The sequence below is a fragment of the Nycticebus coucang genome, chromosome 14 (genome assembly GCF_027406575.1).
Source record: "Nycticebus coucang isolate mNycCou1 chromosome 14, mNycCou1.pri, whole genome shotgun sequence".
Classification (NCBI taxonomy): Eukaryota; Metazoa; Chordata; class Mammalia; order Primates; family Lorisidae; genus Nycticebus; species Nycticebus coucang.
In genome coordinates, this window is record NC_069793.1 from 7,811,983 (window position 1) to 7,834,571 (window position 22,589).

A 22,589-nucleotide genomic window follows, 5' to 3' on the forward strand; every position below is an offset into this window, starting at 1 on the left:
AAGTAGCTGGGTCTATAGGTACCTGCCACAATGCCTGGTTAATTTTTCTATTTTTAAATTAAAAATAGAAAATTTTTCTCATTCTTGCTCAGTCTGATCTCCAACTCCTGAGCTCAAGCAATCCACCTCGGCCTCCCAAGTGCTAGGATTATAGGTGTGAGCCACTGTACCCAGCTCCCACATCTTTTTGATCCTGTTTTTATACCTTCCTTTGTAAAATTTTCTTTTTGGCTCAGTGCCTGTGGCTCAAGCGGCTAAGGCGCCAGCCACATACACCTGAGCTGGTGGGTTCAAATCCAGCCCAGGCCCACCAAGCAACGATGACGGCTGCAACCAAAAAATAGCCGGGTGTTGTGGCGGGCGCCTGTAGTCCCAGCTACTTGGGAGGGTGAGGCAGGAGAATTGCCTTGAGCCCAGGAGTTGGAGGTTGCTGTGAGCTGTGATGCCACAGTACTCTACCCAGGGCAACAGCTTGAGGCTCTGTCTCAAAAAATAAAATAAAATAAAAATTTCTATTTATTTATTTATCTTTGGTTGATCATGTATCTTCCTCCTATCTTCTCTGCCTGTGCTTTCCCACGACTGTTCACTGGGCTCATTCCCGTCCATCCCTTGGGTCCCAGTGGAGACACCACATCCTTCCAAAAGCCTTCCTGACACCTAAGCTCACACGGTGCCTGCACTCCCACACCCATCACACAGCATAGAGGGTCCTGCTTTCATCTGCACCGTGAGCTTGGGGGACAGGCCCATCTGTGCCCAGCAGTGTCTGTCCCAGCACCCAGTTCAGGCCTTGGTACACAATTGGTGCTCAATCCTTGAGTGATGAATGAATGGAGGTGGGGGATGGTACTGGGGGTGGAGCAGGGCAGGTGTCAAATCAGCTCAGGTCCCAAGTCCTCCAAAACGATGAGCTTTGGAAGAGGGTCCTAGATGGCTTGTCCGGGGGCCCACAGTCCTGGCAAAGTCCCTCATGCCATGAAGCCTCTGGGTAGCTGTGACCTCCACGGGGACAGTTAGAGGAGAACAGGGAGGAGGGAACTATCTCCATCCACAAACAGACCCCCATCCTGCATCCTGGCTGGTCACCGACAGCTCTTAACACATTCTTATTTATTCCTGACCTTCACGCCCCTTTTATTTTTCCTCCTTTTAAAACCTGGCCTGGGCCCCGCCACCGCTGCCGTAAACATGGTCCAGGGATTTATCCTACAGCGCATTAACCCCTGCCCCTTGGCTCACCAATCATCCTGTTGCCTGCGCAGACAGCGGTCGCTTGGCCTGCTGTGGGCAGGGGGCTGGGTGAGCTGGGGGGTGGCCTGGGTGGGCAGGCTGTCCAGGAGGCAGGTGTTGGGGACACAGGGATGACCCTTCCACCTACTGACCGAAGCTTGCATCCCTGGCAACCCACCCTGACCTCTGACCTCCTGCCTGGCCCACAGCACTGCTGCTTCCTGGTGGGCCTCACAACAGTAAACACAGCCATCCCCAGGGCTGGCTGTGCAGGCTCTCCCTGCCTTTCCCAGACCCGTTCTAGCTGCAGAGCTACCATGCAATGTGCCAGGGCTGGGCAGAGAAGACACTTTTACCTTCTCAGGTGGTGAAGCTGAGACCAAGGGGACAGGGCTTCCCAAGGTCAGAGCGAGTGGCACTAAGAGGGTGAGGGGTTTGCTGGGTCACAGCCTTGGCTACAGCAAGGGCAGACCAGGCCAACAGAGCCAGCGGGAGACAGGAAGAAGGGCCAAGGTGGAGGATCGGGGCCGGTGGGCTCTGTGAGGCTGGGGCAGGAGAGGAAGAGACACACAGAAGGGATGGCACCACTCCTCCCAGCCCTCACCCAAGATAGGAAGATCCACTCACCACCGCCGCCTCCGAGCAGGGAGCTGTTGGCTGCAAAAGAGAGAGAGAGACGGGCAGGTCAGTGGGGCAGGATGCTGCATGGAGGGGTGAGGTGGGACATGGGTGAGCTGCCAGTGGGGTCCCCCCAAGCCCTGGGAGGGGTAGATGATGCCAGAGGTAGATGAGGGGCTGGGAATCCTCTCCCACTGAAGCTCCCCCATCCGGGTCTATAGTGTGGCAGGGAAGGGGACACAGGAGAGCCACCAGGGCCTGCCCACTCAGCCCAGTGAAGCTGCATGGGGTTTGGGATGGCAGATGGCCAGCCATAGGACCCTTCATTCCTTCACCCCAGACCATCTCCTAAGGTCTATTGGTGGGGACAGGGCAGCCTGGTCCCTGCCCTTGGGGACACAGACTTGAAGCTACTAAGAGGCAAACTGTATTACTGCACCAGTGGTCAGTGCTGCCCAGGGACAGAGCAGGAGGCCTGAGAGCGTAAACCCAGGTGGGGGTGTGGATGGCAAGATGTGCCATTCCAGGGTACTGGAACACATGACTGGAGCCAAAGCCAGTTCAAGTTTCCCCAAGTATAAATGGGGAGAACAGCCCCAGCTCACAGGACTGGTGTTGAGGTCAAGAGAGAGAGAGACCCTCAGCTCTGGGCCTGACCATGAGAAGGGCCCAGGTTCCCACCCCGTGTCTGGACTGGAGGTGGCACCACCAGGCAGAGCTGGACAGATAGCTGCTGCCCCAGCCTCTCTCTGCCCTGTCCCTGTTACTCTGCCTGGCTGGCTGCCCCCTCCTGCCTTCCCAGGTGCTGACATGGGGGCAAGATGAGGGTGGCAGCCCCTCTCTGCTTGAACGTCAGGGCTGTGCAGGTCGGTGTTGCCCAGCATGGGCTCTGGCTATGCAGCCTGCATCTGGGACAAGGCCTCATCAGGAGACAAGCAGGGCAAGGCCAGCAGGTGCAGCCGAGGCCCCTCCCACAGCTCGGCCCCCACCCCACTTTCCAGGGTCATCACAACCCTTTCTGAAGCAGAGTTGGGGAACATGGGCAGAGGTTGGGCCAATAGTGGGGGCTGTTTCAGGGCAGCTAGGTTGCAGCCCCCCAGTGCTGTGCGGACACTGTGGATGCTGCTAAGTGGTGTCGGGTGGCTCCGAGTGGCTGGTCTCCCAGAGCTGACAGCTCTTCGCTTAGGGAATAATTAATTCCACAGCCCGAAAACCCAGGGCTGCAAGTTGCCACGTTACTTGCGAGATTAATACAAGCAGCTAATTAAGATGGAGAGGCGAGGAGCGGCTAGGCGCTCCCAGAGCAGGGGTGGGGGAGGCGAGAGAGGTGGCAGCGAGTGGTGGGTATGGCTGTGGGAGTCTGGGGAGCTGTACCCCAGTGGGGCACCCAGGCAGGCGCTAAAGGCTCAGCCCCTGTGGCCCTGGATGGGGCCTCTGGCCCAGGGACATACATTTCCATTGACCCGGGACTATTTCCCAGGCACAGACCGAGTGTATCACAGAAGCAATCCCACTTGTTATCATAATAAAGCCACAAGGAAGCTGCTCGGTCCCATTTAGGGAGAAGGAAACTGAGGCTCAGAGAAGTTGAGTCACACAATGACAGTAGGAGGATTGGAACTGGGTCTGTCTGATTCCAAAGCCAAGCCACAAAGCAGGAAGACCTCAAGGCAGACTGTAGGAGGGACTGTCAGAGGAGGCTCCTCCCATGGCTAGGGCCAGGGCCTGCTTCCTCCAAGCTGGGCAGAGCACACAGTAGGCCCTCTTGGATGTTCAGGTAGGTCTGGCTGCAGAGCAAAGGGCAGGATGTGTGGACAGCCTTCCCAGGAGCCCACAGGGGAGGATGGGGCATCTCAGGTCAGTGGGTCTAGCTCTGGTCCCTCTCAGGTCCTGGGGCAGTCCTGGCGGCTGTCGGAAGTTGCCCTCCACAACCCTCCTCACCTCCCCCCATCACCTCTCTCTCTTAATTAACACCAGCCGAAAATGAGCTGGCAGCTGCCCAAAGAGGGCACAGTGCCAAATAGGTTGGCAGCCAGCCTTGAAGGGGCTGGCGGGGAGGGGGTGCTGACTTGCCATTCTGCGGGCCCCGTCAGAGTCACGAGAACCCCTACCTGTCTGCACCCCAAACTCCATCGTGTGTGGTCCTGCCTGGGCCAGGTGTGGAGGGTGAACTGGCCCAGTGCCCCCCTGGCCGGGCTGTGAGGAGGGAGGTGGGGCCTTGGCAGAGGGAAGAGTTCAGTGGGGAGGCCAGGCCAGGTGGTGTGATCTGCCACAGGTGGGAAAGGGCAGGTGAGGCCCAGCTCTGGGGCTCAGACTTGGGCTGCACACTGAAGACATGGTCATGGCTATGCTCCCCTCACACAGCTCACCATGCCCAGCAGTCCCATGGGTAGGGGCTCCAGGGGAAGCCCTAGTGGCCTGGACTCAGTTCTTCAGCTCCCCGCTCCTCTGGGCCCCTGTCCAGGTCTCTCCTCAGGGGCCTGGCCACACGGTGCCCCCATAAAGCTGCCTCTGAGGCCCCCCACGCTGGGCCAGGCTGTCCAAGTGGAATGGCTTAGAGTCCTGGGGAGAACGAGCAAGGGGCAGTAGTGCCCACAGGCATCTCAGGTGGTCTCCAGGGGCACAGCCACAGCAGGGAAGGGGACTTGTATCCCCCAGGCCAGGGCCCTGCACCCGGCCTCAAGGCTGGGGCTGACTCTCCCCACCTTGCCACCCCTTGCACTAGGCCTGAGCCTCCAGCTCCTCCTCCTGTTGCCTCCCATGCGCCCCTGTGTTTGGTTCAAGGCTCTGGTCATTACATAATTGGTCACTGGATCATTTTCCAAATGAGGAAACAGAGGTTCATGGAGTGTTTGAGGGGACTGAAGTGGAGCCTGACTGTAGGAGGGTGTTTGGTAGAGCACCCTTTCCACACTCCCCTGTCTCAAAGGGTTCCTGCCGCCTTCTTGCTGAGGACATGGTGATAGGGGAGTGGGTGAAACTGGGGGACAAACATTGGACTTGGACAGTGACCTAGCCCCACTAAAGGGACCCATACCTGTCCATAGCAGACTGGATTTTTTGTTTGTTTGTTTTTTGAGACAGTTTCACTTTGTCACCTGAGTAGAGTGCTGTGGCGTCATAGGTCTCTGTAACCTCAATTCTTGGGCTCAAGCAATTTTCTTGCCTCAGCCTCCCAAGTAGCTGGGACTGCCGGTGCCCACCACAACGCGTGGCTATTTTTAGAGACGGGGGTCTCGCTCTGGCTCAGGCTGGTTTCGAACCCGTGAGCTTAAGCAATCCACCCACCTCAGCCTCTCAAATGCTGGGATTACAAGCATGAGTCATTGCACACAGCCCCCAGATAGGATTTGAGCTGGGGTCTGCCTGACCTCCATGCCTGGGCTCTTTACCACCTGGGGCCTACAGAGGAGCCTGCCCCAGGGACAGGGCTGGGGTCCCTCGGGAGGCAGGACCTGAGTGAGGGTGTGCAAGCAGCAGGGGATGTCCAAGGGCATTGGCAGGAGGCCTGAACCAGCAGGTGTAGGGGCTGCCTCTGCTCCTCCCTGACATGGATTAAATCCTCCAACAGGGAGGAGGCGGGCCACCAAGGGAGGTGAGGGGTGCTGTGTGGGGCTGCCAGAGGAGACCCAATGACCCAAGGAAAGCGCTGAGCAGGTTCCTGGGCCAGGGAGAGGCTGGGCAAGCGGGCACAGCGGTGACTTTGAGGCAGGCATAGCCCATCTGTGTGTCCCCAGAGCTACCACCCCCACATCATCCTGCCCACTGCTCCAAGCACCTGGCCTCACTGCAGGCTACAGGGAGCTGGGGGCTGCTCGCCTAAGTCCCCCATTCCTGGGCCTGGTCTGCTTTCTCCTCTCCCTGCTTTGAGACCAGACCTCAGCTTTCTATCATGTGGCAAATACGCATCCAGCCCCCGCTATGTGCCAGGTGTTGGGACATGACTGGGCAAGACCCTGCTGGCCAGAGCAGGGAGACACTCAAGAAAAACAGAACGAGAAGAAACTTGAACAAGAATTCCTGTTGGTACCAGAGGTTGCAAAGGAAATAAAAGGGAAGAGAGAGTGACCTAGAAGGGGGGGTGGGGGGGGGACAAGGGCTGATGAAGTGGCCAGCAGGGAGGAGCACGGCCAGGTGGTGGGTGGGTGGCCCTGCCAAGGCTCTGAGGCAGCTGGGGTGGATGAGGCAGCAGGGGGGCTGGGGCTTCTGACTGTCCAGGTGATCTCCACCTCCTGGGTCCTTCCCAAACCCCACCCTTATGAGACTGTTCAGCTGCCCCCTTCCTGCCTGACCCTCCTCCCCTCGCTGGGCCCTGACGGCTTCTCATTAGCCCAGAGCATGGCACTCACAGTGGCCCAGTGACTGCTGACAGTCCCACTGCCTGACTGGCAGGCCCACCCTACAGTGGGACAAAAGGGAGTGGGTTTTGTTCTTGGAAAATCAATACAGTTGCTCCCTGACTTCCGAAAGCTGAGATCTGGTCTCAAAGCAGGGAGAGGAGAGAGCAGCCCTGTGTGGGTGTCCATGTTACTTGAGGGCCAGTCATTTAAAACATGTTTTAGATTAGAAACTCCCCAGATGGAATAAAATGTGAGATGTGCTGAATTTCGGAGATAAAACAAGAGACTTCAAAGCTATCTCAAGCTGCGAGAGCAGTTGCTGTGTTTGACAAGCTCTGTGCCTCCAGGCCGAGGTCACTGTCCTCTGAGGGGGGCGGCCCAGGTGGAAGGTGTGAGGCTTTCTGCTGGGGGGATAGCAGGGGATCAGGGGTCTCCTGGGGGGGCAGGGGCTCACATTTATTGGCACCAAGTGTGTCCCCAGCAAGCTTCCTCATGGGACCTTTGTCCATCATCTAACATGTACACATACACCCTCTTGCCCTGCCCCATTTACAGATGGGGAAACTGAGGCCCAGGGAGGAGAAGTATCTTGCCCAAGGCCACAGGCTTTAGTGTGTGGAATCAACATGCCTCTTCTTTGCCACACTGGGCTGGTCGGGGAAACCCGTATCCGGGACCTGGGACTTGCCCCACCTCCTGGGACCCTGGTTCCATGAAGTGGGGTGGTCATTTAGCTGAGGCCCTTGTGAGGCATAGACGACAGAGTTAAAAATGCCCATAAAAGCACTGCAGCCTCTATGGCTTCACTGTGGCAATGGGCTTGCGAGCTGGGGGTCCCCAGCACAGAGGGTCCAGTGCTCCCTGCTCAGTCAGGGAGAAGGGTGGACAGCCAGCGAGGGGTTGGATTAATAATAATAACAATAACAGCAGCGGCAGCTTCTGCTCATGAAGGCTTCTTCACCAGCCTCTTAGGGGAGCTGTGGAAGCCTATGGATGTGTAATTCCATTTTATTTTATTTTATTTTTTTGAGACAGACCCTCAAGCTGTCGCCCTGGGTAGAGTACCTTGGCATTACAGCTCACAGCAACTTCCAACTCCTGGGCTCAAGTGATTCTCTTGCCTCCCAAGTAGCTGGGACTACAGGCGCCCGCCACAACGCCCGGCTATTTTTTGGTTGCAGCCGTCATTGTTGTTTGGTGGGCCCGGGCTGGATTCGAACCCGGCCAGCTCAGGTGTATGGGGCTGGCACTTTAGCTGCTTGAGCCACAGGCCCTGAGCCTGCAACTCCATTTTAGATGGGGAAACTGAGGCTCGGATAAGTGCCTGGGCTGAGGCCACATGGTTAGGGTGATGGAGAGAGGATTGAAGGCTGAGGATCCTACTTTGGATCTAGGAATCCCGAAGCACTCTGTTCAGTTGGATTTGGCTTATTTGCCTACAGAGGTGAGCCCCTCACCACATCTGCTGGGACCAGCCAGGGTTGCCTGTTATCGGCTGGGGCTTGCGCTGGCTAGGGGTTCCCCTCAGTTTCCTTCTTCCCACTGACCCCATTCCAGGTCCCCTCCCTCCCTCCCTCCTGACACCTCTGGACATCCCACCCTACTCTGGGTCCACCCCAGGGTCCCCCGAGGCATTGCACCCTCCGGCTGGCCTGGGCCGCTTCCTCATCCTCTTTCTACCTGGGTTCCTTGGGCCCAACCTCCTAGCCAGCTGACCCCACGCTGGACCCCAAAACCCTGGTGACACAGAGGTCTGCTCAACACTCACTCTCCAAGTCCTGTCCACAGACACCTTTCACATCACCGTATGGTGAACTAAAAATAAAATCCTAAAGCCTCTGCTGACTGAACAGGTTCCTCTCGGCCAAGGGGACCCCAGAAAAACCTTAATTTAAAACTGAGTTCCCAACCATGATGGGATGGGAGAGATAAAGCACAATTACCAATGCTTTTCCTTTTTCATAAATATTCATGACTCCTCCTATATCTTATTGAATATGTATATTTGACCCCTAGTCTCAGTATAAAATCTCATTCCTTTTGTCTGTCCCTTTGAAGCATGAGTGCTTGGCTTCTGGCTGGGGCTCGCCTTGGAATGGCAGTCCAATAGGCTTTATGAGAAATAAAACTCTTTTTTCCAATGTATAAACTTCATTAACTTTTTTTTTAGTTAACAGTATTTTGTTAAGCAAGAAATTCATGTTCATTCCCCCAAATTGAATAATATGCATAAACAAAAAGCAAGAAAAAAGTGAGTCAGCCGCTAGCTCATCACGCAGACTGGGCTAGCTCTGTTCACGTCTCCCTGCAGGACCTCTCAGACTTTAAATGAAGGAAAAAAATAGTTAATAACACATTTACTAAGTGAATTCTCTGTGTCTGGGCCAAGTTTCCAGTGGATTCTTTCATTTCACTCCCCTTCCTCAAGAGCCTAAGGAGGGGGTCCTATTATCTTTTCCACTTTACAGGTGAGGCGATAGAGGTTCAGAGAGGTCGAGTGACTTGCCCAAGGTCACATAGCTGGGAGGTGGATGAGTTGGATTTGAATGCAGCAATATGAACTTCAAGAGAGGCCTGAGTGCTGCCCCTGCCCCACAGTGGGACCCAGCTACTGCCTGGGCCTTCCCTCCTCCCCTGGGCGCTGCCCCACTGTGGGGCAGACACTCAGCATCCCACCATTAGCATAACCATGATCATCCCTGAAACTCAATTACCAGCATATGGCTTGGGCCCCAGCCAGCCGGCTAGTCTCCATCTATGCACAAGTGAGATGCCAAGCTCTAGGGAGCCCTGGTGGGTGGGAGAGTTGAGGACACTAGGAAAGATGGGGGGAGCAGCCTGGGGAAAGCCCTGTGGGCAGCTGTGAACCCCTCAATTGGTGGTTGGTGGTGAGTGGGTCTCCAAGGCAGCCTGAGCCCCTCTGCTCAGCCCCAGCTGGCCAGGCCTGACTGTCCCCAAGGGAAGGCCACAGGTTGCTCTGCCCCCAGCTTGCTGGATACCCCAGCAGTCCCTGACCTCTCTGAGCTTCTTCAGCTTTCTTCTGAAATGAGAAAACCAGGAACCATCTTGAGTAGCAAACACTCCAGGGATTTGCAGGAGGAAAGAGAGGAAGCACCAGCTCTGAACAGTCAGGCAGGCCTGGGCTCCATTCCTACTTCCTGAATCCTCACCAGGAGGCCCAGCTGCTGGACAGCTCCCCAGCTGCTCGCCACGGGCTGCCATCCTCTCCCGGCAAACGGTGAACCTTTGCTCTTTCACGCATGTAAAAGCGCACACAGAGACATATGTATATACTCCCCTCCACGCAGAGGGGCCCACTACCCTGAGTTTGGCACGGATTTTCTTTTTCTTTTTCTGTAGAGACAGAGTCTCACTTTATGGCCCTCGGTAGAGTGCCGTGGCCTCACACAGCTCACAGCAACCTCCAACTCCTGGACTTAAGCGATTCTCCTGCCTCAGCCTCCAGAGTAGCTGGGACTACAGGCACCTGCCACAAGGCTTGGCTATTTTTTGGTTGCAGTTTGGCCGGGGCTGGGTTTGAACCCGCCACCCTCGGTATATGGGGCTGGCGCCTTACCGACTGAGCCACAGGTACCGCCATCTTTTTCTTTTTTTTTTTTTATTTTTGGGGATTCATTGAGGGTACAATAAGCCAGGTTACACTGATTGCATTTGTTAGGTAAAGTCCCTCTTGCAGTCATGTCTTGCCCCGTGCACAGATTTTCTTTAGCGTTTTATTAATACTATGTAAGCTCCTCAACAACATATTCCTTAGGTTTGCACATCTTTGAATGTTGTATAAGTGGGAGCTGCTGTGAGCTGCTGTTACCATGCCCTGTGATGCCAGAGAGGTTTCAGCAGGCAGGCCTGTGCGCCCTTTCTTGCTGGCCTCTAATTTTGCAGGGGAGGACCAGCCCACACCCAGCCACTCATTCTCCCACCGATCAGCAGTCAAGTGTGTCCAGTTTGATCTCTTGCAAACACAGTGGCAGTCACATCTTCACACAGCCCAAGTGCACATGTGCCAGAATTTCTCTCGGGTCCACACTTGGGAGTGGGACTGCCAGGCTGTGGTGCATGCATATCTTTAACTTTACTAGTTGCTGCCAAATTGCCCTCCAAAGTGGTTGTTCAGATGATCGTTTTAAAATATAAATTAGATCATGTCACTTCCCTGCTTAAAACTCTCAAATAGCTTCCTATTATACTTAGAATAAAATCCATGTTCCTCTCCATGAATGCGTGGCCACGTCCCACATGTCCCCTTCTCCAATTTCCGGGCTTCTTTTCTCTTCCTTGATTAGGTCGGCTTTTTCATGCCCCAGTGCCTTTGCATCTGGAGTTCCTCCTGCCCGATATCTTCTTTCTTCAGCTCGTTCCAAGCTGGCTCTTTCTGCAGTTCTCAATGAAAGTGTCACCTCCTCTGAGAAACCTACCCTGACCACCCAATTGAAGTGCCTTCTGCTCCATTCCTCTTACCACTCTGTTCATGTCCCTGGGAGCCCACGCCATGGCCCCATATTGACCTCGTGCTCTCATTTGCTCATTGGCTTATTACCAGCATGGCAGCCTATGGGGAGAGGACCTCATCTGCTTTGTTCATTCCTGGATCCCCAAGGCCAGTGGGGCTTGGCACCCAGAAGACATGGATTGTGCAGGGATGTCCAGATGTCTGGAGGGACCAAAGAACATGAGCCCCATGAACCAGGGAGGGTGAGCTAGGAGGAAGGGGGCTCTGCAGAGGGGAGTGTGGCTGAGCTGAGGGTAGACAGGTTGGCCAGGCCCGTGGACCCTCCCTGACCCTTCTGTGGCCATGGGGAGTCATGGCTGGAGCTGGGCAGCAGTGGGGGTTGGGCTTATCCTTCACTTCAGAAAGAACCTCTGCAGAACCAATGGGGGTGTGGCTTGAAGGGGTGGGCCTGGAGGCAGGGCTTGGGGGATGGTGGGAGCTGAGGATGGGCAGTGGGGTCCTGGGGGAAGAGGCATTGCTGAACTCCGGGGTTAGTTAGAGGAAGGACAGTGAGAGACAGGATTGGATCCAGGATGGGATCTAAAGTTGGCTCAATCCAGTCAGTGTATGTGAGGGAACAGTGGTGGATCTGGCCCCCCAACACCTTCCACTATCCTCTGCAAGAAGCTGGGAGGGGTTTACCTGTGTCCAGGCCATTAGGTCTTAATTAGGTCTGAGGCCCCAGGTCTTAACCTCAGGGGTCACAGCCCCCCCACCCAAGATAGCTTTCAACACTTGCCAGACGCTGTCCCTATGCACAAAGACTGCCCACAATTTCAGTGGGAGGCCAGACACCCAGAAGATCCTCTTTGGGCCCCTAGCAAGGCACCCTTGATCTAGCCACATGCCCCTAATATGGGAAACTCAGGCTCTACAAGGAAAGGAACTGGAAGAAGATGGCACAGCTAAATTCTCACCCATTGTTGCTTTTGGGATATGAGCTGTTGCACCGAGGTCAAAGACTTTCCCTTCTCCGTAAGGATAGAAGAAAGTGCAACCACTTGCTGTACAGGGAATTTAAATCAGACACCAACAAGGACTTCCTTGGCCTGTTAGGTGCCTGCCTCCTTGGTGCGGCCAGGGGCTGGTTGCTCTCTGAGGCTGCTCAGCACTCTTAGGACATGAGGCTGGGGAGGTGGCTTGTTCAAGGTAGCTCATTCAGGAGGAGGCAGTGGTCTCTGACTCCAAGCCTAGTGCTCCTTCACTGGGGGACCCTGGGAGGCCTGTGGGGTGGGCTGGGTGGAATGGGGATCAGGCATCCCAGTTCTCACCTGACCCAGGCTCTCAGGCCTGCACTGAGGGTTCAGACTGAGGGTGCCCCCTGTCCTGCAGGCCTCCCAGGCCCTGTCCTGTGGTGACACAGAGGATCCCAGCCTGGTCTCTGCCCTGCCTGCCTCAGGGTCCCTGGCTTGGGTGCCCTCTCTTCTCAATCCTGCCCTACTAGCCTGGGCACCTCTCCTCTGAGGTAGGAGGAGGAGGTGGGGAGAAGAGGAGAAGAGAGGAGAGAGGGAAGGAGGAGGAGGGAGGAGGGAGGAAGAGGCGTGGTAGCCATTGGTATGCAAGGCCCTGCCTGAGCCCCTCCAAGCCCAGCCTTTCTGCTCAGCTCTTTAAGAATCCCTCCTCTGCTGGCAGCGTGGTGGTTGCTGGGCAACCCCATCCCGCCCCCTGCCCTCTTCCCCGCCCTCTCCTCCTGTGCAGTGCCCAGCCTCAGCAGCAGTCTTAGCTCCAACCCTGCCAGGCCTGGCTGCACTGGGCACCTGTGCCTGGCAGGTGAAGAGCTTTGAGTGGCCCCACCCAACCCTATCCCTGGACCACAGCTCTGCCCCTTAGGACTCAGGGAGGGGGACCCAGGCTTAGGACACCCTTTCCCCTTACTCTTCCTGCCTGGAGCACCTAGGCTAAGAAGGTAAGGGCAGGTAAAGGATCCTAGGAGATGCCATCTGTTTCCTCCCCTCCAGCTCTGAAACCCCAGGATGTGGGGGGTGGGGACGCTGAGCTCAGGACACTCCATCCTCAAACCCCCTTGTCTCCACACCCTTGACTCAGGGCACCAACTTTATGGCTTCAGCTGCCCAAAGGTGTTGGGGGACAGAGAGGACCCAAGGGCAAGGCCTAGGAGATACCTGGGTCCTTGGCAAAGTAAGGGGTCAGAACCTGCTCTGGCTGGTTGAGCTAAGTGCGGGACCTCTGGCAGGCATCAAGCTTGCCTGGGTGGCGGGTGAGGCCAAGGCAGCAAACCAACTTAGACTGTGCAGAGGCACAGGAGAGGAAGGCTGCAGAGTTCTGAGCCCCCCAAAAGGGGCCTGCTGGGTTAGAAGAGGCACAGGGAGGGGTGGGGGGCCACTAGAAGCAGACCCCAACATAGGGCAAAACTCTGCATCCTGGAATCCTTGTCTCACCTACCACCCCCCCCAATCTGGGGGCTCTGCCCTGTCTTTGGATCAGGCCCCACCTCTCACTCCCAAGGGCAGCCCCCTTCTGACTGCCTGGGCTCCAGCCCTGGCACCTGCCACTGCCCTCTAGAGGCCCTTCCCAGTCAGGCCTGCACGTCCAGCTTCACCTCTGCTCCCTTCTCCATGCCCCTGTGTCCACCATCCACCCCTCCATGCCTTGGCACAGGCTGGTCCCTCCATGGGGACTGTCCTTCAAGACACAACTTCATCTCCTGCCTGAACTTGGGGTGTGTGTAACAGGTGAAAGCAGAAGTCAAGGAATGCTTAAATCACCATAAAAAGCATGTCCTCTGCTGGGAATAACAGCTGGGCAGGGATGGGGAAAGAGGGAAGGAGGGAGGGAGAGGCAGCCCTGGGTGTCTGCAAGAGATGAGGGGCGGGGTAGGTGATGTCATTGGCAGAGAGAAGAGGAGGCTCCCAAGGGGAAGGAAGGGCCCATCAGAGAAGCCCGGGCACCAGCAGCCTCTGTCCTACTAGGGCTGGGGGTGACTGGCTGGCTGGTACAACCATTGCCCCCCTGGGGTGGTCCAGTCATGCCTCTATCTCCCCACAAACCCAGAGGCAGTTCTGATCTCTCTAGCAAACCCATCATTCCCTGTCCCCATACGTCTAGCCCCAAACTCCATCCTGTCCACTCTCTAATAGCTAAAAGTGTACCTGGCCTCACTGAACCCCTGGAACCCTCATTTCAGGGCAGCTCTCGGGTTTATGAATTAAGGGTTGGCCTTGGGACAGCTCCGTCAGTTTTGTCGGGAAGGGCTCCTTCAGCCTGATGCTCATTCTTGTTTACTGTTTCATTCGTCCATTCATCAATGCCTCATTTGCTCTCCCCATGTGCTACAGGTGCTGGGACACACAGGAACTGCGACAGGCCCTGGCTGTGCCCCCAAGGTGCTCACAGTGTGGTGAAGAGAGGGACAGTAACAAAACGCAGCAGTGAAAGCAGACGCCTTGGCTCTGGCTCACGCAGGAAGAAGACACACCCTCATCTCAGAGATGTTGACATCTTGTCCGGTAGATGACAAATGGTCACATAAATCACAGGTAGTGCACAGGGAGCTAAGTGCTACCAAAGAGAAGCCGAGGGAGCAGAGAGAGGAACAGGTGACCTGACCGGAGCGATGGGGTGGGGAAGGCCTCTCTGAGGACAGCATGGCAGAGACCTGGCCTGGGTGAGCGGGCGTGGAGAAATGAGAACGCTGTTTCAGGGCAGGCTACCTTGCTGGGGTGCTCCCACCCTGGCCCGCGGCTTCCCAGGCCAGTAGCCTGTTCTAACCCATCCATGGGCCCCACTCACCTGCCCTCGGGAGTTGCTGGCTTGGTTCTACCAGGCTTTGTCCCTGCTGTGCCCTTTCCTTGGAGCACCCTCTCTGGGACCTTACTCTCTGGCCCTCCCTGCTACTCCTATACCCCAATCTTGTACTGAGAGGGGAGAAGCCCCAACTCCGTGTTGTGCTGGCAGGAAAGCTCAGTGCATATGGGTGGGGGGGTGAGGCAGCACGGTGGAGTCAGCCTCAGATAGAGAAGCTCCTGAAATAACAGCAGAGGACATGCTTTTTATGGCAATTTAAGCATTCCTTGACTTCTGCTATCATTCACCTATTACACACACCCCAAGTTCAGGCAGGAGATGAAGCTGTGTCTTGAAGGACAGTCCCCGTGGAGGGACCAGCCTGTACCACGGCATGGGGGGTGGGGGGTGGACACAGGGGCATGGAGAAGGGAGCAGAGGTGAAGCTGGAAGCGCAAGCCTGACTGGGAAGGGCCTCTAGAGGGCAGTGGCAGGTGCCAGGGCTGGAGCCCAGGCAGTGAGGAGGGGGCTGCCTTTGTGTTAGAGAAGTGGGGCCTGATCCAAAAAGAGGGCTGGAGTGCCAGCCAGGTATCCCTGTAGTGTCACAACCAGACTAGCCACAGGCCACATGTACACGAGCTCATGTGAACACCCCAGAGAGCACCAAGGCATCACGGGAACTGTGTGGGTCAGGTATTCAGTGAGCCTGACTCTCTGGGACCCAGAGGACCCTGGCAACCTTAGGGACTTGGGAGGACAGTGACCTTTAAGACTGAGGACCCAGAGACAGGGACAAGAAGTACATTTGGAGGCTCTCTGGCTCTAGGTGAGGGGCTGGGATGGTGGCCAGGTTGGGGGCCTGTGCAGAAGGCTGGGCTTAAGGTTGTACCCTCAGGCATTGCCCCCTGAGCTCTGAGCACCGCCCTAGGATGGCTTCCTGCCTGGACGCCCAGCATAGCGCCTGGGGCCAAGGAGTACCTGGTGATGCCCACTGAGCATCCAGGGGGGAAGGGCCTGGCCCTCTCGAGTCAGGTCACCTCTTCCCTCTGCCACAGCCTAGAACAGGCCCAAGTGAGGGTAGTGCCATCTAATAATGGTGAGTCACATTGTCAGAGCACTTCACGGTATATAAAACATTTTCTTCTGGGGACCTCCTGAGAGTGTCACACTAGCCCTAGGAGGCCCCTAGGAGGCCTGTGAGAGCCCCAGTGAGATAAGAAAATTGAGGTACAGTGAGGCTGGGACAGTGCTCAGGGTTGCCAGCTGGTAAGCAGTAAGGCTCCTAATTGAGGGACTCCAGAGAAGGTTGGTGGTGGCTGGGGAGGTAAGGACGCTGCGGGCAGGGCCAGGGTGACCTTGGCTGCTCAGTGGTAGGGCCTGTGGCACTAGGCTGCTGGACACTGCGTGGGTTACTACTGCCCAGGGACCTGGGGATCTCGGGCTTGGCGAGTTCAAGGTTGAAGCTACAAATTGTTGCCAGGTGACTTGTGCTGTCATCATTGCTCAGAGCACCCACGACGAGTGTCCAGCTCATGAGACCAGTTCAACCCTTCTGGGCTGGGGCCCTGCACCTTTACCACTGTGTCCTCATGGAGCCCAGCACAGGGCTGTGGGGGCTGAGCAAGAGTCTGCTGATTCAACAAGCCATCCTTCTGAATCTCACAGCCGACTGTCCCCTTCCTGGAATTGTATTTCCTTACTGGTGCCCTGTTCCTTCCAAGGTCTAGTCCAGACTCCCCAGGCTTTTTCAAGATCCTGCACATCGGTTTGTGACATTAGCCACGTCATCTTCCACCATGGCCCCTGATTCTGACCAAGAATTACTGATCATCAAAGCCCAGGCCCTTCATATCGCAGCACCTGTGAACAGAACGAACTTCTGCTATTTGCCTGGAACATTCCTCCTGACTCTCCAAGCCCCAGGTCAAGAGTCACTTCCCTGAGGAAGTTGTCCTGGATGTCACAACTGACTTGGCCCCTATGAATGGTGGTCATGTGGCCATGTCTGTTTCAGCAAGATCCTGCTAAGCCATTAATTGTCTAGGTGTCGAGCCCCTTGCCCAATTGAAGTCCAGCAGGCTCTGATTCACTTTTGGCCCCAAAGCACCCAGCACCCAGTGGACTTCCACCCATATTCCCAGACTGTGTGTAGCCACCAGGCACAGCTTTGGGAGTTATTCCATTAGCTTGATGGAATACCATGCAGCCATTAAAACCAAAATTATGAAGATGATTTTTGTTTGTTTTTGAGAGAGGGTCTTGTGCTGTTGTTCAGGCTGGAGTGCAGTGGTGTGATTATAGCTCATTGCAGCTTTGAACTTCTGGACTCAAGTGATCCTCTCACCACAGCTTCCCAAATAGCTGAGACTACAGGCCCATACCACTATGCCTGGCTAATTAAAAAAACATTTTGTGGGTAGTGCCTGTGGCTCAGTGAGTAGGGTGCTGGCCCCATATACTGAAGGTGGTGAGTTCAAACCCAACCCTGGCCAAACTGCAACAATAAAAAAAAAAAAAAAAAACATTTTGTTTATAAAGACTGGGTCACTGTAAATTTAATTTTTAAAATTTGTTTATTTGTGGAGACTGAGTCTTGCTGTATTGCTCAGGCTGGTCTCAAACTCCTGGGCTCAAATGATCCTTCTACCTCAGCCTCCCAAAGTGCTGCGATTATAGGCATAAGCCACCATGTCTGGCATGAAGATCATATATATATATATTTTTGAGACACAGTTTCATTATGTCACCCTCGGTAGAGTGCTGTGACATCACAGCTCATAGCAACCTCAAACTCTTGGGCTTAAGTGATTCTCTTACCTTAGCCTCCCAAGTAGCTAGGACTACAGTTGCCTGCCACAACGCCTGGCTTTTTTTGGGGGGTGTGGTTTTTGGCCGGGGCTGGGTTTAGAACCCGCCACCTCCAGCATATGGGACCGGCGCCCTACTCCTTGAGCCACAGGCGCCGCCTGCTTTTTTTTTTTTTTTTGAGACAGTCTCAAGCTGTTGCCCTGGGTAGAGTGCTGGGGCATCACAGCTCACAGCAACCTCCAACTCTTGGGCTTAAGAGATTCGCTTGCCTCAGCCTCCCAAGTAGCTGGGATTATAGGCGCCTGTCACAATGCTTGGCTATTTTTTGGTTGTAGTTGTCATTGTTGTTTGGCAGGCCCAGGCTGGATTTGAACCCGCCAGCTCCAGTGTATGTGGCTGGCGCCTTAGCCGCTTGAGCTACAGGCACTTAGCCCCGGCTATTTTTTTGTTGTAATTGTTATTGTTGTTTGGCAGGCCTGGGCTGGGTTTGAACCCCTCTAGCTGCTGAGCTACAAGGCACCGAGCCAAAGATCATATTTTGATATCTAAGTGCAACACATCAAATAAAGCCATCTCCGTACCATCCCTTCCATGGCAAGGCACTCACTGCCCATACTGTAGCCCTGTGCCTGACATACGGGTGGCAGGGATGGACAAAGGTCTTTTCTTTAAGAGGTTCAGTTCAGAAGAGAAGGGAGATACCCACATAATTCCTGAGCCATATGAAAAGTGCCATGATGGAGGAATGACACAGCCCTAGGGCCCCCACGTCCATCTAGGGGTCTGGGGAAACCACAGCTCTATAAAAATCACAGCCGGCTCTGCATGGATGAGCCTGGAAGGGAGCAGAGGAATGGAAGCTGTTGACGCCACAGGGTGGTGGCATTGTGGGTGATTTTTCTTTCTTTTATTGTTGGTATACTGTTTAGGCAATAAATAAAAATTGGAAGGAAAAAGTAGCTGTTTGGTAAATTTAGTAGAAATCAGGAATAGGAAGAAGGGAAGTTAAGCAGAGATCAGAAAGGAGGGGTGAGGAGGAGGGAGAGGCAGGAAGGACAGAGATGATGCTCAGAGTGGGCCAGCAAGAGGAGGAGGAGAGGAGAGAGGGGCTGCAGTCCCTGTGGGTAACCCTCCCCCAGGGAGGATCAGGGAGAGAGCATCCTAAGGGGAGGAGGCCTGGTCAGGCCTCCAAGGACATTAGAGGATGCGCTGGGCCCCTTGGATGGGCTTAGACACGCGCCTGGAATTGAGACCCTGGTGAGAGGCATGTCCATGGGTTTGTAAGAGTGGTCTCAGCCAGGTGTGGGAAGTCTGGGGGTGAATCTGTGAGCAATGGTGGGGATTCTGGGCAGAGGAACTCACTTAGAGCAGGCACTGATATGGTGAGGGGGGACCAGGTCAGGTGAGGCTGGGCAGATGAAAGTGGCCCTTAGTGTCCCAGAGAAAGCCAAGAGCATGAGGACTTTCAGGCTAACCACCCTAGATCCCTCCCCCTCTACACAACAGATACAGGCATTTCGGGAGTCTCTAATGTAAGCCAGGGACTGGCCTAGCCACCCTCCCAGCCAAGGTCTCCTTCCACCCTCATAATAATCCCCGGCGCTAGGCTATTACAATCCAAGACCCTGAAGCTTGGAGAGGTCAAGCAACTTGCCCAAGGTCATAGTCAGCTGATGAGGGGAGAGCAGGGGCTGGGCTCAGACACACATAGGCAGCTGGGTGGGGCACTGCTCCCAAGCACCCAGATGTTTACAGGGAGTCTCCATGGGGAAGGGGTGCCACGCAGGGAGGAAGGGGTTACCTCGGCACACAGAGTAGATGGCGGGTGCCTGTTTGTGAATGAATGCATGGATGGACCACTGAATGAATGAATGCGTGGTTGGAAGGATGGATGAATGAGTGGGTGCAGAGAGGAGGATGTGGGGGGAGGCAGCTCTTGAGCGAGAACCCCCTTCTTTCTCCCCAGCCTCGCCCTGGAGGCTGGCTTTGGGAGCCTCCCTCCCCCCATACCCCAGGGGGCCGCTTCCCCAACCCACCCTCCCCCCAGCCATTTTAGCTGAGGGCGGGGCAAGGGGACGCGGAGGCCGCTTCTCCGGGGCTGGGCCAGAGTCCCCGCGCGGCGGCGCAGCCTCCCGCACCGGGTCCCGCCGGCCAGTGCGCAGCGCGGCGCCCCCGCCCGCGCCGCCTCCTCCCCGCCCGCTGCCTCCCCCTTCTCCTCCCCTCCCTCCCCGCTCCGCGCCTGCACGCACGGCCCCCGCCGCCGCCGCCGCCGCCGCGAGGGGAGAGGCGGCCGCACAGCCTGGTTCTCCGTGCCCTGCTCGCTGCCGCCGCTCGCGCGGCCACCGCTGCTAGCCCTCGCCTGGCCGAGCGCACCCGCTCGGGCACACGCACCCCACCGCCGGGCGCACCCCCGCGCACTCCTCCCGCGGCTCCGCCGGGCGCCCGAGTCGGGCAGATGCGCCGCCGCTCGCCCCCCGCCCCGGGCCCGCCACCGTGTTCCGCTGCGCGCTGGAGGTTCCTCTCCCGGGCCCCCCTGGGTGCCCTCGGTCTCGGATTCCCGCCCGCTCCTTGGAATAACCCCTGAGGCTTCAGGCTTCGCCGCAAAGTTTCCCGAGGAGACCCGCCTCCCCGGCCGCTGCGCAGGTAAGGCAGGCTGCCGGGGGCAGGGGTCGGGGTCCGCGATTCCGGGACGGGGTGCTGGGGCTGGGGTCGGCAGGGTGGGGGCCGCGGGGCTGGGGTGCACTGAGGTGCAGCGGGATCAGGCTGTTTGGCTTTGCCCGGAAGCAGCTGGGGACGGGACGCGCAGCCTTTGGGATTTGGGGTGGGGGACTCCGAGTCACGAGCCGAGGGCCGGTGGCGCTGGCCCCGCCGCGGGGAGGCGCGGGGTGCGCGGCCAGCGGCTCTGCTCTCCCAAGCAGAGGCTGGAAAGGGCGGGGGCTCGGAGCCCTTGCTGCGCCCCCGGGGAGGCGACCAGGCCCTCGGGGGGCGCCAGGCTGGGTAGGTGGGTCCCAGCGCCCACCCGGCACCAGCACCAGCACCGGGAGCAAGAAAGCGAGGGGCGCGCGGCCAGGGGCAGCCGGCCGGCCCGGCGCCGCGCTCCGGTCCCCACCAGCCGCGTGAGTCACGGTTGGAGCGAGGTTTTATTTTTAAAACGACTTGAAGGGGGGCATAAGCAGCCTCCAACTTCCCTCCTTGACAGCGCTGTGGACTGTCAGCCCTGTGCCGAGCGGGGGACTGGGGCCATGCACCTGGCGGCTGGAACGGTGGGACTACAGGGCGGAGGACGGGGGCCAGCGGGTGCCCCCTACGCTCTCAATTCCAGGCGGCAGCCGGGCCAGGCGCACGCTCCTCCTTGCGGGGACAGGAGGCCCAGGGGCGGAAGGCTGGGGAGTGTTGTTGCCCAGCTGCAGGGAGCAGCGGCTGATCAGAGCTCTCCAAGGAGGAGAAAGTTGTGGAGCAATGACATCAGGGAGTAGCCCCAGGCTTCCCGGTGGCCCCGGGAGGGCTTGGAGGCTCCCTCGGCTGAGTGGTTTTGAAAGAATACAGCCCAGCTGGGGTGTGCCAGGTCCCCAAGGCCCAAGCCACAGCTCTGATGTGAATAAATAAAGCCAAGGCTGGGAAGGAGGGGAGGGGATGACTGGGTCCAGCCCTGCCCCACTACAGCCCCTGCCCTTCTGAGCTGGATAGGGACCAGTAGATCAGCCCCTTGGTATCCCCTTCCCCAGGTGGTTCAGGAGTTGGAAAGAGGCTGCCTGTGTGGGGAACACAGCCCTACAGGACCCAGAATGCTACTATGCATAGACATGGGCTGTGGCACCCCTGTCAAGCCCTGTGGCTGTGGCTGTGGGGGGAGGTGCCATGCTCAGGGGCTCCAGTTACTGATACTGGAGTTGAAAGCTACCGCATCTCTCGCTGCCAGCCCCAGGAGAGGCGCAGACATCACCTGTCAGCTGGTGCCGACTCCGTGGGCGACTGTTCAGGGCTTCCTCAGAAGGTTTAAAATGGAAACGGCCTGAGCTGCCAGGGCCAGTGCCTGGGAGGGGACGCTGCCCAGATGGGCCAGTAGTGAGGGGCAGTAAGAGCTGAGGGGCTGCCTCATCTGGCTGAAGGGTCAGCCATGAGCAGACCTGAGAGCAGGAGATAGAGAGGACACAGTGTGTGTGTGCGTGTGCACGCACGCGTGCATGCGTGTGTGGGCGCTATGTGTGCCCTTGTCCCATGTTCTCACACAGCCACAGAGTGGACACCCTTCAGTGAGAAGCCTGAAGCATGAAGTTCAAGCCAGGCAGGCCAGGCTGTGCAGTCCCTGACCCCGAGGCAGCTGTGGCCTGCTGCCACTTCATTCCACCTGGGTCTGTGTGGCCATGCTCTACCTCTTACTGGTTGCAAGTCTGTCTACCTGTTTGTGCCTCAGTTTCTCTTGCTGGTAAAATGGGTTTGATTGTACCCACTTCCTGAGCCTGTGCTCAGAGGGACTGATCTGTAAAGTATGGGTGGTCCTACTCCAAGGCTGAGGGGGGGGTCCCCTGAGGGCACCTGCAGAGACTGGAGGGCTGGGAATCAGATGTGGTTGATGGACTTCATCCCCAGTTGACCCTCGGCTGCAGTGTTCTCCTGCACTGTCCCCCTCCCATGGAAGCCCCTGGCAGATCCACCCAGCTTGTTTCTGAGGAGGTGCTGGGGAGGGGCTGCTGCTATCCCGCATATCACCTGCTGCCAGGCCTGCATGGGGAGGGCATTGGCCCCTGAGACTTAGCTCTGGTGCAGACCCCTGGGTGACCCTGGACCTTCAGCCACCCCTCTGGGGACCTATTTCCTTGCCTGCACGGGGGTATCAGAGGTTGTCCCGTCCTGTGAGGATGGGTGGGTGCTCTGAGTGTGGGTGAGCAGGGAAGGGGTGGTGTCTTTACTCCTTGCAAAGCTAGCTGAGAGAGGGACTGGAGCTCCAGGTGGCCCTGATACTGTGGGTATTGAGGGACCATGAGGCAGGTGTGGAGCCAGCTGACTGGCTGCAGAGGCCCGTGAGGCGGCAGCTGTGGAGGAGAGGTTGCTCTGGTTCAGGGGAAGATGAGGGCCCTGGGGCCAGCTGGGTACAGACCCCTCTGCTCCATCAGGCAGGGCAGAGGCAGGGAGGCAGGGAGCAGGAGCTGGGCAGGGGTGCTGGGCAGGCCCTGGACTCAAGGGATAGGCGGTGATCAGGTGAAAGCTCTGCCCTGCAGTGTGGTTGTCCCCAAATGCATGTCACTTACAGTCAGGGACGCGTTAGGTCCCCGGCCAGCTAGGCTGTCCCAGTGTCAGGCAAATGGCCTGTTTCATCTCAGAGATGAGGCTTGTCT

General features: G+C 57.0%; 2 protein-coding genes across 4 annotated transcripts in view; one reads left to right on the forward strand and one right to left on the reverse strand.

The window, feature by feature from the left end:
* Positions 1-22,589, reverse strand: part of MACROD1 (mono-ADP ribosylhydrolase 1) — a 149,116-nt gene that overhangs the window by 12,968 nt on the left and 113,559 nt on the right. For all 3 annotated transcript variants that reach the window (XR_008374161.1, XM_053560689.1, XM_053560690.1), the window contains exon 4: positions 1,861-1,890. Coding sequence is in view for 2 of the 3 variants with exons in the window: in XM_053560689.1 (XP_053416664.1) it covers positions 1,861-1,890 (30 nt within the window). In the remaining variant the exon portion in view is untranslated. The remainder of the gene's footprint in view (positions 1-1,860; positions 1,891-22,589) is intronic.
* The window catches only part of FLRT1 (fibronectin leucine rich transmembrane protein 1), a 75,326-nt gene continuing 72,224 nt past the window's right edge, over positions 19,488-22,589 (forward strand). The window contains exon 1 of the mRNA XM_053560672.1: positions 19,488-19,896. The gene's annotated coding sequence lies outside the window, so the exon portion shown is untranslated. The remainder of the gene's footprint in view (positions 19,897-22,589) is intronic.